This window comes from Citrus clementina, unplaced genomic scaffold, assembly GCF_000493195.1.
Source record: "Citrus clementina cultivar Clemenules unplaced genomic scaffold, Citrus_clementina_v1.0 scaffold_9, whole genome shotgun sequence".
In the NCBI taxonomy this organism is placed as follows: domain Eukaryota; kingdom Viridiplantae; phylum Streptophyta; class Magnoliopsida; order Sapindales; family Rutaceae; genus Citrus; species Citrus x clementina.
Genome location: NW_006261964.1, coordinates 21,116,029 through 21,129,455, shown reverse-complemented (window position 1 = coordinate 21,129,455; position 13,427 = coordinate 21,116,029). Strand labels below are relative to the sequence as shown.

Sequence of the window (13,427 nt, the reverse complement as noted above, 5' to 3'; positions counted from 1 at the left end):
CTTTTGGAACGCCACGTTTCATAATTATAAGACTCATTCTGTTGGATTGATCCCACTTTTCATAGTATAACACAAAAAGAAATCAGTTCATTGAGATTCCATTTCTCTTTCTAACAGTTGTAACTGACTTTAAACTAATTAAATTGTGTTGGGAGAGAGATAAGGACCAAATGCACGACTAAATCATCAGATCGATCGAGCCCTAATGCCTTAAGCTTAGAAGTAAGATGAGACATCTCCATGATATACTCCCAAACGTTTCCCTTGCCTTTATACTTCACCAAAATCAAGCTTGCTAAATGTGTACTTATTTCAACCTTATCGTTTTTTGTAAAACGTTTCTAAATTTTGGCAAGAAACTCACTAGCACTTGTAACATCATTGTTTATAGCACTCCTAAATACTTTTGGAATGCCGCGCTTCATGATCATAAGACTCATCCTATTGGATCGATCCCACTTTTTATAGTATAACACATCCTCAGATGTACTATCATCAATGAGTTCGTCCAGCTTAGGGTGTTTGAATGATAAGTTTATATCCATGCAACTTAAGAGAATCATCATATTCTCTTTCCAGTCCTTAAAGTTAGTCTAATTAAAAATTGGGACACTATTCATATTTGCATATATAGAAGCAGCAGACAGAAAAGCTAAATAGAGAACATATATATATATATATAAACAAATAATGATCACATTAAAAAACTTAATTAATAATCTTTAAAAATTTAAAAGCAAATTATAACATTTCAAGATACCTAGCACAACATTAGTAACAAGTCTTTGGACTATAATACTAACTGTAAATAGTACTCTTGTTGTAATGATCATATTTTGACGATAAGTTATGTCAAGTAATAAACCTATATTTGGATCGGTATATTACTCACATTTAGGGGTGGCAAAAAAGCTCGGACCGGCCCAAGCCCGCGGGCTTAGGCCCGACCCTCACCCATGAGGGCCTGGACAAGGGCCTAAAAAAAGGCCCAGACAAAGCCCAAGCCCACTACTTTTTTAAAAAAATAATTTTATAAATTAGAATAATATAATTAAAATTGAAAAGTAATTTAAAAATAAAAAAGAAAACTTAAATTCTTAACTTATAAATCAATTATGATTCAAAAAAACTAAAATTATGATACTAAATTCTCTCTTTTGTGTCAATTAATTAAGAGAGCGTTTGAATTAGAAAATTCAGTATTAAAGAAAATTAAAGTTAGGAGTTTTTATTTGCTTTATTTATTATTTTAATTTGAAATATTAATTTTCTTTAATTTATCTATGATTGTAATAACTTGTTGATCATTAATTTATTTCAAATTTATAATAATTTAAAAATTTTAAAATAAATAAATAAAGCCCAAGCCCGGCCCAGGCCCGCAATGGGCCTGGCCCAGCCTAGGCCCGTACACTTAGCTGACAAAGTGCTTGGACATGGGCTTGAAAAAGTCCGGCCCAGGCCCGCTATTTGCCATCCCTACTCACATTAAATTATCTTAATAATCGTCACAAATTTACCATCATAAGTGTGTGTGCAATTAAGCCAAATATCAAACTTCCTTTGGGTCCATTAACATTCGCAGGAATTACACAAACACAAACCTCTAACACCCCAAATAAACTAATTTACACGAGAGACATCACTTTAGTGACTTCCCGCTTTAATCAGTATATTTTCAGTGTTAGACCAATAATTAAGATAGATGTTATAAAGCATTTTAATTTAAAGATTATAAATCTGGAACCAAAATACTGTAAACTTAAATCAAATTGATTTAATTATTATTAAAACCGAAACCGCAATTAAAACATGGCCAATTCAAATTCAAAGCAAATTGATATTATTATTATATCAAAACTGAAACAAGCCACTTCAAAATTAATTTAATTGATTTGAATGACATATTATCATTAAAACCGAAACCGTGGCTACTTAAACTCAAATTAAATTGATTTAATTTAAATTTATTATTAAAATCGAAACTGAGATATGGACGTATGGCCACTACAACTGAATCCAAATTTGAATTCAACTAAATATTAAATACTGAAAACTAAAACCAAGATTACATGGCCACTGCAAACTCAATGTAAATGATCATGCTTCGGTTTCGTGTTTCAAAAGACTAGCATACAAATTTTTAATTATTCTCGCTAATTTATTCATGGATTAGCAAATTGATTTGAATATTAACATTAATCAAATATTGTATCTCAATAATCTAATCATGGATTAGGCTCTGATACCACTTGAAAAAACTTTAAAACTTTATTTCAATCCAGACTAAATTACTGAGCAATATAATTTCATAAGCGTATCTGAATCTAGTGTTGTTGTGTAGAGATTCTTGATTCTTGGTGATGGACTTCCAAAATAATCTCTATCATTTTCAAAGAATTCTCACTGAGAAGATTTTGAGAATGAAAAAAGAATGATACATAATGGGGACCATAACCTCCGTATATAAGAAAACTAACTAACAGTTTTAATTAAAACCGTCTATCAGTTATTTTGTGTTAATTATCACTTATGCCCCTTATAGAAGTAATAATTAAAACTCTAGTATCTATGTATTTAACCCATAATAATTATACCCTTAGCCATTTAATTAACATTAAATAGATCACTTAATTGTTGGCTAATTAAATAATAGCATACACATTTTATTTGTTTTATGTGTGGCCCCAAATATTAGATTAATGAAAGAATTAATCTAACAACTAGAGCATGGGATGTCATTTGTTTGGTTCTATTGAATACAAACTGCCTCTGCTTCAACCCTCTGTTGACCATTTTGACTGCAGGATTTGGACAAGACTAGCCATATATCCTTCAACGTCAATTCTTTCTTGGAGAGGTTTTTCGATTCATGCTTTTTGACGCAGCAGAGAACAAAATCGAGTGCTCGATGCGAGTATTGATCACCCAACAAGGCTGGATTAATGGTGAATTCATGCATAATCCACTTCCCATTTTGTTCCAGGTTTTTATGACTTTCATACTTAAACCTTTTCTTGAACCCTAGAATTTGATCATCGAAGCCAACAGAGAGAATATGCTTGGCTATGTCCTCACCCTACCAAATGTCGAAGCCAATCTTTCTGATGAATCTCGAACCCTTAGGAGACGCCTTCTTTAACTGAGTGAAGAAGTAAAGTGTTTGACCCGCCATTAATTGGTCTCCTCCGTACAAATCCCATGAGGGCCATAAAGATCGCAATCTTTCACTAGAATATCATCGCCGGCTTGGTAGAGATTAGGATTTTGAGTAATTTTGTGAAGGAGATAGAACTCCATCTGTTTCTGTTATGTTGGATAAAATCTTAATCCAACATGAGGAGGCATTGTGTTGGTGTTCTGGGAAACAAAAAGTGATCGACGAAATCAGAAATCGAGATTGAATCGGATGGGTTTAAGAAGATTTTTAGTATGTAGGTTTTGGTTGATGAATGAGTGAAAGAATTTAGAAATTGAAAAACATAGGATTTGGAAACTCTCTCAGTTACTTACTAATCAAGTAGTGTTGCGATTGCGTTGTGTGTGTGAAGGCGGCATTTGTTACGTTGGGGGCACTTATATAGCTGTCTAATGCGCGCGCAGGAATTATATAGTCGTCAGACGATGTCTCTAATTTGAATTTAGTATTTAGGAAACTGGTTATTTTGTAGCATCATAATTAAGCTTATCTGGGAAAATCAATTGTTGAAGTTTGGTACGTAAAATTTAAGCACCAACGACTAACTGCTATTGGCAAACAGGGTAGCGAAAAACAGCATCGTGGCACCCATGAGATCATACGAAGAGGGTTTTTTTTTCTTTGTGACATTTTTTTTTCTTTTTAAAATTTTTCTCTTGGGGTTTTGCTGCAAATTTGGCTTTGTTTTCTGAAGGAACCATACCGCCTCTCATTTCATCTTCAATGGAAAATATAAAAATGAAATATAAAATTTATAATTTATTTTTCTGATTTTTAAAATTTTTATAAATAGGTGTCGGTAGGATTTTGTTCGGAAGTTATCGGTGTATTTATGTTGTTAAATTTCGTTAACTCCCAATAAATTTTAAATAAAGAACTATTTAATTATCTCAATTCATTTACCATTAAACTACTTGAGATTAATTGATCAAAATTTTTAAATAAAAAATATAGATTAAAATAATCTAGCCCAAATTTATTTTGTATATCACATTACACACTACATTATAAAACTATCATGGATAAGAAGTCTGTTGCCTCAACTTGATAAAAATATTCCTTAAATTGCGTCCGTTATTTAAGCTTCCGCTTTTGTAAACTTAATTGAAATGTTTTGTTAAGTTGAAGTTGCGACCCTTTATATTGAATTTATAATTAAGTTGCGCCTACAAAATATATTTTGGACTCCGCCCCTAATTGAAACTTATTCTATTACTGGTTATCTCGATATATCATAGTTGAACTTAGTCTAAGAATATCTCTTAACTCCCACGTTGCACCATTATAACAAGGTGAAAAATTGATCACTTCTGAAGCAAAAGGTGGTTGACTATATAATCAATGTAATCATGGTATTATTTTCATTATGAGCTAATTTATTTATATTTCAGTTCTAGATCTTTAATTAATGTCATTAATATTCGTCTTTAAAGGCACTTCAATGTATATAGTATTTTGTTATTGTCATATAATTAATTTCAGATAATGAAGTTCGTTATAGAGGTACAAAATCAACTCTTAATTAAGAGGTACAAAATCAACTCTTAATTAATTAAAGAGCTTCCGCCCATTAATTTCAAATAATTACCCTTATCCGCACATCATTTCTTGCTTCAATTAAATTTTGCAACTGTGTCCGCAAGGCATCAATATTGTCCTTCAAATAACAGATATACCCTGCTTTGCTAACAATGCAATGAGAAGTGGTGTGGTCGCATGAGAATGAGGTCGAGCAAGCGTTTAAGCGCCGGCAGCTAGCCGCTATTGGCGGTGAAGGTGATACTTAAAAGAGTTAGTTATGGGGGCGCCAAAGCTTCTTGTTTGGAAATAAAGAAAAGGCAAAGTGGAATCAAACAAATTTCACAAGAATGACCTCTTTCAGAAAGATACATGTTAATCTTTGAATAATTAAACAAAGTTACGGCAAACACCGAGGACATAATCATAAACTCTTCCAAAATTTGAAAGACAAAATGGAAATGAAATGATTTATCAATAGAATTGCTCTCTTCTGAATCTAATTAAAGAAGCAATTTCCAGGGATGACAAAACTTGCAACAAGTACTTCTGATAATTTATCGTGCAGCTTGTGTTTGTGCATGTTCCAGAAGTTGACCGACTAATTTGTAAGTACGTCCTGAAAGTCCTTTGGTGTGGTCAATCAATTGCTCATACCTGAGAATGAAAAGGGTAAAAGGCAAGAAAATATGAGATAAAAGTAAGCGGACTGAAACAAAATAGTTAAGTGGAAATTACATAAAAATATAGCTGTGTATTAATCTTACACGTTGGGTTGGGTGGGTTCCATGATAACAGTTCCCGACTTTGCATCAATCTTGGCATCAAGTTTTGAGTTCCGAATAAGATTCACAATCCATCTTTGAGCTTCCTCATAATTTAGATTCAACTTCTCAGCAAGCACTCTGCCACGAATTGGCAAAACAAATTAAATTGCAATCACATGTAAAACAAGTTATTATACCAAGATATTTAAGGAGATCAATACAACCACCACTACCACAAATGCTTTATAGGGGGCAAGTGAATATTTAGTTGGACCAATTCCACATCCTAAAAGCCTGAGTGTCTTTTATATACTTCTAATATCACCGCACATTAGCTCATTGTTTTTCCACAATGTATGATCTCATGGAAGCTTAAGCTTGTTCACAATGCCATTATGCTACAATTCATACAGTAATGTTGCATATTTTCCTTGAAATCATAAAGGATCAATATGATAGGACAGCATAAGCAAAATAGGGCAGCATAAGTAAAGATGTCCAATGATTAAGGCTAAAAATCAATCTCCCCTAGAAAGGGAATTAGTGGATTTTGTTTGTTTACGGATAAAATGCTAGCCAAGCATGACTCCTAAATATACAATTACAGAGAGCAGATACTTACGCCATATCAATGCGTTGATGAATTCGACAATAGGTCTCAAAGATGAATAGCCGAGCATTTTCGAGGAACTCATCTCTCAAAGGAACAGTAGCAAAGTTGCTATCTTCAACTCGTTTGCCAAGGAAAGGATCATTCAATATCACCTGTAACATAAAAAATGTTAGGACAAAAATGGACCAGTGCTGGAAGCCAACATTTTACCAACTACCTGAAATATTAGATGCAGGAAAATGAACACAGCTGACAAAATAATGAATATAAACGAAAAAAAAAGAGAGTATAAAAGCCCACTAACCCCTCCAAATTCTTACTAAGACTCTAAATATCTAATATACACAACACAAAAGATAAAAAGGGGCATATATGATTTGTGTTTTCAAGGGAGATACCAGTATAGTCTGAATCAAACTTACTTCTTCACACTCCTTCATCTTCTTCTGTGCCCCATCAAAGTCATAATTGACGTACACACATGCCAAAAACTCTGTAATGGGATCTTTGTACGAGTTTTGCTCTTGCTGGATAACCTTAATAAAATCTTTGAATTGAGGTCTCCTCCTTTTGTTGACAATGAATGCAGTAGCTAAATAGCGTAAAAGATGGGGAGCATTGGTTTGAATGGCATTTAGATACCTGTAAATTGAAATCCCATCCCTTTAGACAGAGGTAAACAGCAGATTCAACATAAACTATGACTTGCAGTTAAATTAAAGACTGAAAACCAATGCAAGGACCAAACTACTTTTTATTTGGAAAGAGCAAAATCAAACAAAGCTCTAGAGAAACAGACATCTCTTTGGCTTCCAATCATTTTTCATATAATATATGCAAAAATATAAATCTCATGGTCAAAGCAGCAATGCCTAGATGCAGGAGTTCCCGTTAAGGAAGACCATCAACATCATGGCATATCTATTTGTGAGGGGTTACTTTGAAATCTACAATAATTGGTTCGCCCCATACAAGTCCTGTCACATCATTAGAGTCTATAACTTGGAAACTGAACATGAATGAAAAAATCAAACGCATTGTCGAGTAACCAGAACATCTAGTGCCTCACAAGAACACATTCATGCAAAAATATGGAAAATGAAAAAAGCAGTAAAATGCCCCTCCCAACGTTAATAGAATTTGAACCCTGCCTAAATGGAGGAGCTCCTGTAAAGAAGGACCATCAAGCACATCTGAGGACTGAGAATGCAATTAAAATAGTCATAATTTTACGAAGAATCAAAAATGAGTTTCTCTACTGAAAGCAAGGAAAAATCTGAAGATGAGACAATGTGTACATAAATTGCCAGCCTAATTTTCATACAATGATCCTACATGCGCATGCACCAGCAGCAGTGTTATAGCAAACCTATGAACTCACTCAGATAATCATATGGTTGTAGAAATCACTAAAACAAAACATTTAATGGAATTGCACTTAACCAGCGAACAATTTTGCGAATGATTGTGAAATTCAGAAAAAAAATAAAAATAAGAAAAATATTTGATTTTAACATGTTAGAATTTCGTGACGTTAAATTCAGCATCATTATCATCCTAGAGGCCAATAAAGCAAAAGGAATAGGTAGGAAATGGCTCACAGATATTCCAACTAAATTACAAGCGTGCAATTGAAAATAAGTCCAAATGGCATGCATACTTATCCTGATTGAACAAGTCAATGATCAGTGTTCTTCCATTATCATGATTGAAAAAGATGAAGAGACTCCAATGCATTAGCCATATCCTACTCTGCATCTGATTTAAAGGTGAAGTGAAACTCTGCAAAAGCAAATAAACAAGTAATATTACCAACTGGCATAAACTTTAGAACGAGACGACAATAAAACTCTCTGCAAAAAATCAATCATGTAGGAATCAAAAAATACCTTTGGGTCATCAACTTTTTCCTTTAATTGATTAAGTTCTTCAAGAGCAATATCCCAATTCTGCATCAATATCTCAGCCGCCATTTTTCCCCATAATGCACTCAGCCTCCTTTCACTGTTTGTGCACAAGGCCCTGTACTGGTACAGATAGTCAGCAGCCCCAGAGTAGTTCCCACATTCAAACTGAAATTTGGCATACTGATAAAGCGCCTCGATCTGATCCGGGCCAATCTGATTAAAATAAAAAATTTCAAAACTTTAAAAAAACAAAGGTAAATTGGAAGAATGAGAACAAAAAGATAAAATACTCCACTCAACAACAAAGCAAATCCATGATTTTCCCTTTTCTTTTTAGTGAATACAAAAATTGATGGCAGAACCTTGAAAGACAGTCAAATGTATTCAGAATTATAAGATACAGTAGCTGATACACTCACTCTAGAAAAAAAAATTGTATACAAACTCTAATAATAAGCATTGAACTCTAATGCCTTACCCAGCCCAGGCCTATAAGCAACAAAATTCTTATTCTCCCTTATTTGTAACAAATCTAAAAAATTACCAATGTCCTTGGTCTTTAAAACTGTCCACAATAGTAACTTTATTTTAGAAATTTAAAAAAAAAACGAAATTTAGACAAATAAATCGCAAAAAAAGGCAAAAGGAAACCTGGTAACGGTCGTTAAGCATCTGCAAATTGTAGTGCTGGTCATTAGCTCTCAAATCTTGAAAGGAGTTAGGGTTCTGCAAGAACGAAACGATCGGGGCGGCGCGCTCCTCCAGGGCCTTCAAACGAGCGACGACCTCGACCCTCCGCTCGACCATATCCTGCGGGACGTCTTCGGTGTGGTAGAGGCTCTTGTGGATGTCCATCGCGTAGTCGACCATGTTCGTCTTGTTCAAGAGCTCTATCTTCGATTTCAGAATCTGCTCGTCCGGGTACATCTGCCGCTCTTGGAGAAACTCCAGCAGCGGAAACACCAGATGCCGGTCCAGATTCGGCGCGATTCTCTGTGTCAAATCGTACGTCGCCATTGTCGCGTTGAAATTTCGTTCCTCGGCGGCAGCGGCGTCTGCTGCTGCTGTTCTTCTGTAGACGAAGAGCAAACTGAGGACGAGCGTTGGGTTTTTAGGTTTTGTTTCTAGGTCGGCTTTTGTTGATTTTTTATTTTTATTTATTTATATTTATATGTATGTCTGTACGTACGTATGTTTGTATAGTAGGAAACGGTAATCTTTACTTTGGCACTTGATGACGTTGACTAGGGGATAAAAGCTTTTAATTGCAAATTTATTTAAAAAGTAGCCACTTAAATATTAGAATAATTTCTATTTATTATAGATATTATTAATTCTCAAATTTATAGAAAACTTATATATACGAATAGTTTTATTCTAAGTTAAACTATTCAATATATTTAAAATATAAGAATCTCGTACATAATAATATAAATATAATAATAATAATAATAACAATAATAATAAAAAATACTATATTTTGGTCATTATGTAATAAAATAGTAGTTTCTTAGTAAAATTTATTAAATATATATACTTTACTTTTCAAATTTATATCAATCACAATAATATTACTTATCAAACATCGAGTTATTTTTTTAATCAATAGTTTATTTTATTTGCAACCTATTGAATTAATCACTACAGTTCCAAACTAACCCTAAATCTTAGGAACTTGATCAAATGGTGTTTTATACAATTTTTTTTAACTGACCATCTAACTTCAAATCTTAGGACTAAAAAAATCAATTTGATTGTTTGACCACCTTGGTTCCTACCTTTCAAAATAATAATAGTTATTTGGAGTTTTGATCATCCTACTTTACATTTTTGACCCTCACCTCTTTAGTATTTAAATTTAAATGAAAAATTAAATAAATTATTAATTTAAATAAAATTATTTTATTTAGCTGACCTAAATTTACATTTTATTTTTAAAAAAAAAAATCCAAGAGATTGTTTAAGCTAGCCAACCCCTTTAATTTTTTAAAAAGGGAAAATTACAGTAAAGGATGACAAAGAGTATGGCCCGAATGATTGGGTTCGGGCTGTGAATAAGAAGGCTTGACCCCAAGTGAGCCCGGCCCGTACCTGTCTAAAACCTTTTGGTCCGGGCTTTGAATAATAAGGTTGGCCCATGCCTCATTACATAATATTACTTTCAAAATTGAAAACCCTTTCGGAGTTGAGCTGCTAACAACCCTTCGAAAATCTTGAGAAACCCCTAAGACTTTAAGATTACTGCTTTAACCTTGTAAAAAGAACGAATTAAAAGTAAAAAAAAATGAGAGAGAAAGATATTTAGTTAAAAAATTTTATTATTTTAGTTATTATTAATTATTATTAATATTATTTTTATTAATATTATCATTATTAACATTTATTATTATTATTATTATTAAATTTTATTAACTTTATTATTTTAGTTATTATTAATTATTGTTATTTATTATTTTTATTAATATTATCATTATTATTATTTATTATTATTATTATAATATTTTATTAACTTTATTATTTTAGTTATTATTAATTACTGTTAATACTATTTTTATTAATATTATCATTATTAACATTTATTATTAAATTTTATTAACTTTATTATTTTAGTTACTATTAATTATTGTTATTATTATTTTTAATTAATATCATTTTTATAATAATATTTATACATGTATCTAGATAATGAAAATTACATTATTATTATTATTAAACGTTATTATTAATTATTGTTAATAATAATAACAACAACAACAACAACAATATGATAATATTCTTAATAATGATAAATTAATTATTTTTATCATTATTTTTAATGATAATATTAATAAAAATAAAAATAATTAATAATTAATAATAAAGTTAATAAAATTTATTATTATTATTATTATTATTAATGACATTTAAAATGATAAAATTAATTGTGATTTGAATGAAGATAATTTGGAAAATATGAAAAAATTATAGGGATACAAACGTAAACATATATTCAATTCTCATTCCCTCATTTTTATTCACAACCCCCAATGGGAATGAGATTCTCATTCCTTATTCCCAAATTGTGTGGGATCCACATGTTTTATTCTCATTTCTAAATTACATTTTGTCAAATAAACATGAGTTTCATTCTCATTCCCCATTCCATGAAGTAAACACACCATTAGACTTATAACACTTAGACTCATACTTGTAACTTTCTCTCTCGACCCTACTCCTTGACTTTTATGGGGTGACTATCTTTGAGAAATTAATTAAAAATTATTTTATTAATTTTTCTCTTGAAAAAATTAAAAAAATGATAATTAGATTCAAATAAAGCCAAGAACTTTTCAAGAATAATAAGATAATGAAGATGTAAAGCTTCAAATTTACTAACTAGATATTTCAAAAGGTTCAACTACAATCGTAAAGAAAGGAAAACAATTAAAAAGGAGTCATAATGGAGTGATAATTGAATTTTTTTATAGAATCATAATAGAGAGAATTTTTCGAATGACTAATGGTTAGAGATTACAATGAGTTTAGAGAGAGAAACAGTTCACACAAAAACATAAAATGCAATGCGTTTGGTATTATTTTTTATATAGTGTTTTTTTATTTTTTTTAATAGAACAAGAATGATTGGTTTTTGATACAAATAAAAACATGTTTGATAGCTTGTTTTTAAACTAATGTCTGAAAATGAAAACTGTAAAAATGTGTTTAGTATTTTTTCTGGAAAAATAAAAAAAAATTATTTGGTATATATATTTTTAAAAATTATGATTCGATAATTACATTATAAAAATATATGTATCTAATTTTAATGCATTTTCAAAATAAAAATTTAGTTAAAATTTAAGAAAAATATTATCCATTGATTTTGTAAATTTCCTATGTTTTAATTTTGTATTTAAGTGATTTGCGAGAATTTTAAAGTTTTATTTATATTAAGATAGTTTTTATTATTTTATAAATGTATGCATAGCATTTTTACATTACAAATTTATTATATTAAAATAAGCTATTTATCTAACAAACATGTAGGACCTATTAGATTTTGAGGAAATTATTGCATTACAAACGTGGGACCCGTAATAATAGAAAACAAAAAAGAAAATAAAACGCCAATTTGGCATTCTCTACCATTAGGAAGAAAAAGTGAAAATCAAAAACTTTTTATTTTTTTATTTTTTATTTATGGTTCAAAAGCACATCCACCAGACAAGTTTTACATTTTTATGCTTTCAAAAAACAAAAAAGGGTTAGCCAAAAACGATACCAAACACACCTTATTATGTGGAGTTTGTCCAAAAGGTTATTTGTGGCATTTTATGGGCTATATTTAGAAAGGGGGTTTTAACGGGAAAAATTAAAGGGTGGCAAGAGCTTATAAATAATCACAACCCACGATCTCAAAGCCTCTCAAGCTTTCAGAGCATGGGTTCCCAATTGTTGGAATTTAGTTTTCTGCCTAATTTTCCTATATGATTCCACAATTGCTTCTCTACTTTAGCCAATGATTCTTGAGAATCTTCTTTCTTCCCTTCAAAGATAAAGAGATTCATTGAGTGAGAAGTAACCCAACACAATGGTATAAAAAGTTCCATTCTTGCCTTGCTTCTTTTTGCTGCCAAGACTTGAGAAAGCTGTGATATTCCACATCTTCTGTGATGCTTTACAATTAAGAAGGGCATTAGTAGTGCTTCTCTCCTTGTTTGCCACACCTTTGACACCAAGGCTACTGGCCTACTGCAGGACTTTTTTCTACCATAAGTTCTCTGCTGTATCTACATTCACCTTAAACCATCTTATTGAAGGAAGTTCCAAATCTGGTTTGCTCAGAAGCTCTAACTTGAAGACAAAGAGATTCTTGAGAGTCTTCTTTCTCAAGATTAAAAAACTAGGTGGTCGCCCTGAGAGCAGTAATTAGAGACTCTGGGGAACATTTTGTAGCAGCAGCTACTCAAAAGCAATCTGGCTTTTATGGAGATGTACCAGCTGCAGAAGCAGAAGCAATTAAACTAGGACTTGAAACTGCAGAAACTGCTAATTGTATGCCTTTGATAATTAAATTTGATTGTCAAGAGGTCGTGGACTTGATTGCGGGGAGAAAATGCAGCAAATTTGAAATTGTTTGGTTCACGCATTCAAGAAAGACCAAGAAGGCTAAACCACACTACATTGCGACACATTTCAAGGTTATGTAACGGCATTGCCCATTCACTTGCCAAAATGGTTCTAAACATTGTAAAACTTGTAATGTGGCTAGATAATTGTCCATCTCATCTTTTGTATTTATTTTCAAGGTTGAATCAATGAAAACTAAATTTTTCTATAAAAAAAGAAGAAGTTTTCTTCCTAATTTAAATGGGTAGAGATAGATATCTCTCTCTACATTAAAATGAGTGGAGTAAACATTTCTCTGTATTAAGCGAGTATAG

General features: G+C 31.5%; 1 protein-coding gene across 1 annotated transcript; it reads right to left on the bottom strand.

Annotated features, from left to right (window-relative positions):
* Nucleotides 1-5,043: 5,043 nt before the first annotated feature.
* LOC18033564 (eukaryotic translation initiation factor 3 subunit E) lies at nucleotides 5,044-9,124 on the bottom strand. The gene is made up of 7 exons (XM_006421101.2): nucleotides 8,656-9,124; nucleotides 7,987-8,217; nucleotides 7,758-7,879; nucleotides 6,520-6,739; nucleotides 6,107-6,249; nucleotides 5,485-5,622; nucleotides 5,044-5,374 (listed from the first exon to the last, which is right to left on the bottom strand). The coding sequence occupies exons 1-7, from the start codon at nucleotides 9,019-9,021 to the stop codon at nucleotides 5,275-5,277; spliced, it is 1,320 nt and encodes a 439-aa protein (XP_006421164.1). The 5' UTR covers nucleotides 9,022-9,124; the 3' UTR covers nucleotides 5,044-5,274.
* Between the last annotated feature and the right edge of the window lie 4,303 nt (nucleotides 9,125-13,427).

Bases quoted from the DNA above. Each gene is read 5' to 3' on its own strand.
- LOC18033564 (XM_006421101.2), bottom strand. From the start codon at position 9,021: ATGGCGACGTACGATTTGACACAGAGAATCGCGCCGAATCTGGACCGG. The intron at 6,740-7,757 runs GTATGCATGCCA...TTCAATTTACAG, and splicing joins GACTTGTTCAATCAGGATAA to GTATCTAAATGCCATTCAAA. The intron at 5,623-6,106 runs GTAAGTATCTGC...AATTCGTGGCAG, and splicing joins CATCAACGCATTGATATGGC to AGTGCTTGCTGAGAAGTTGA.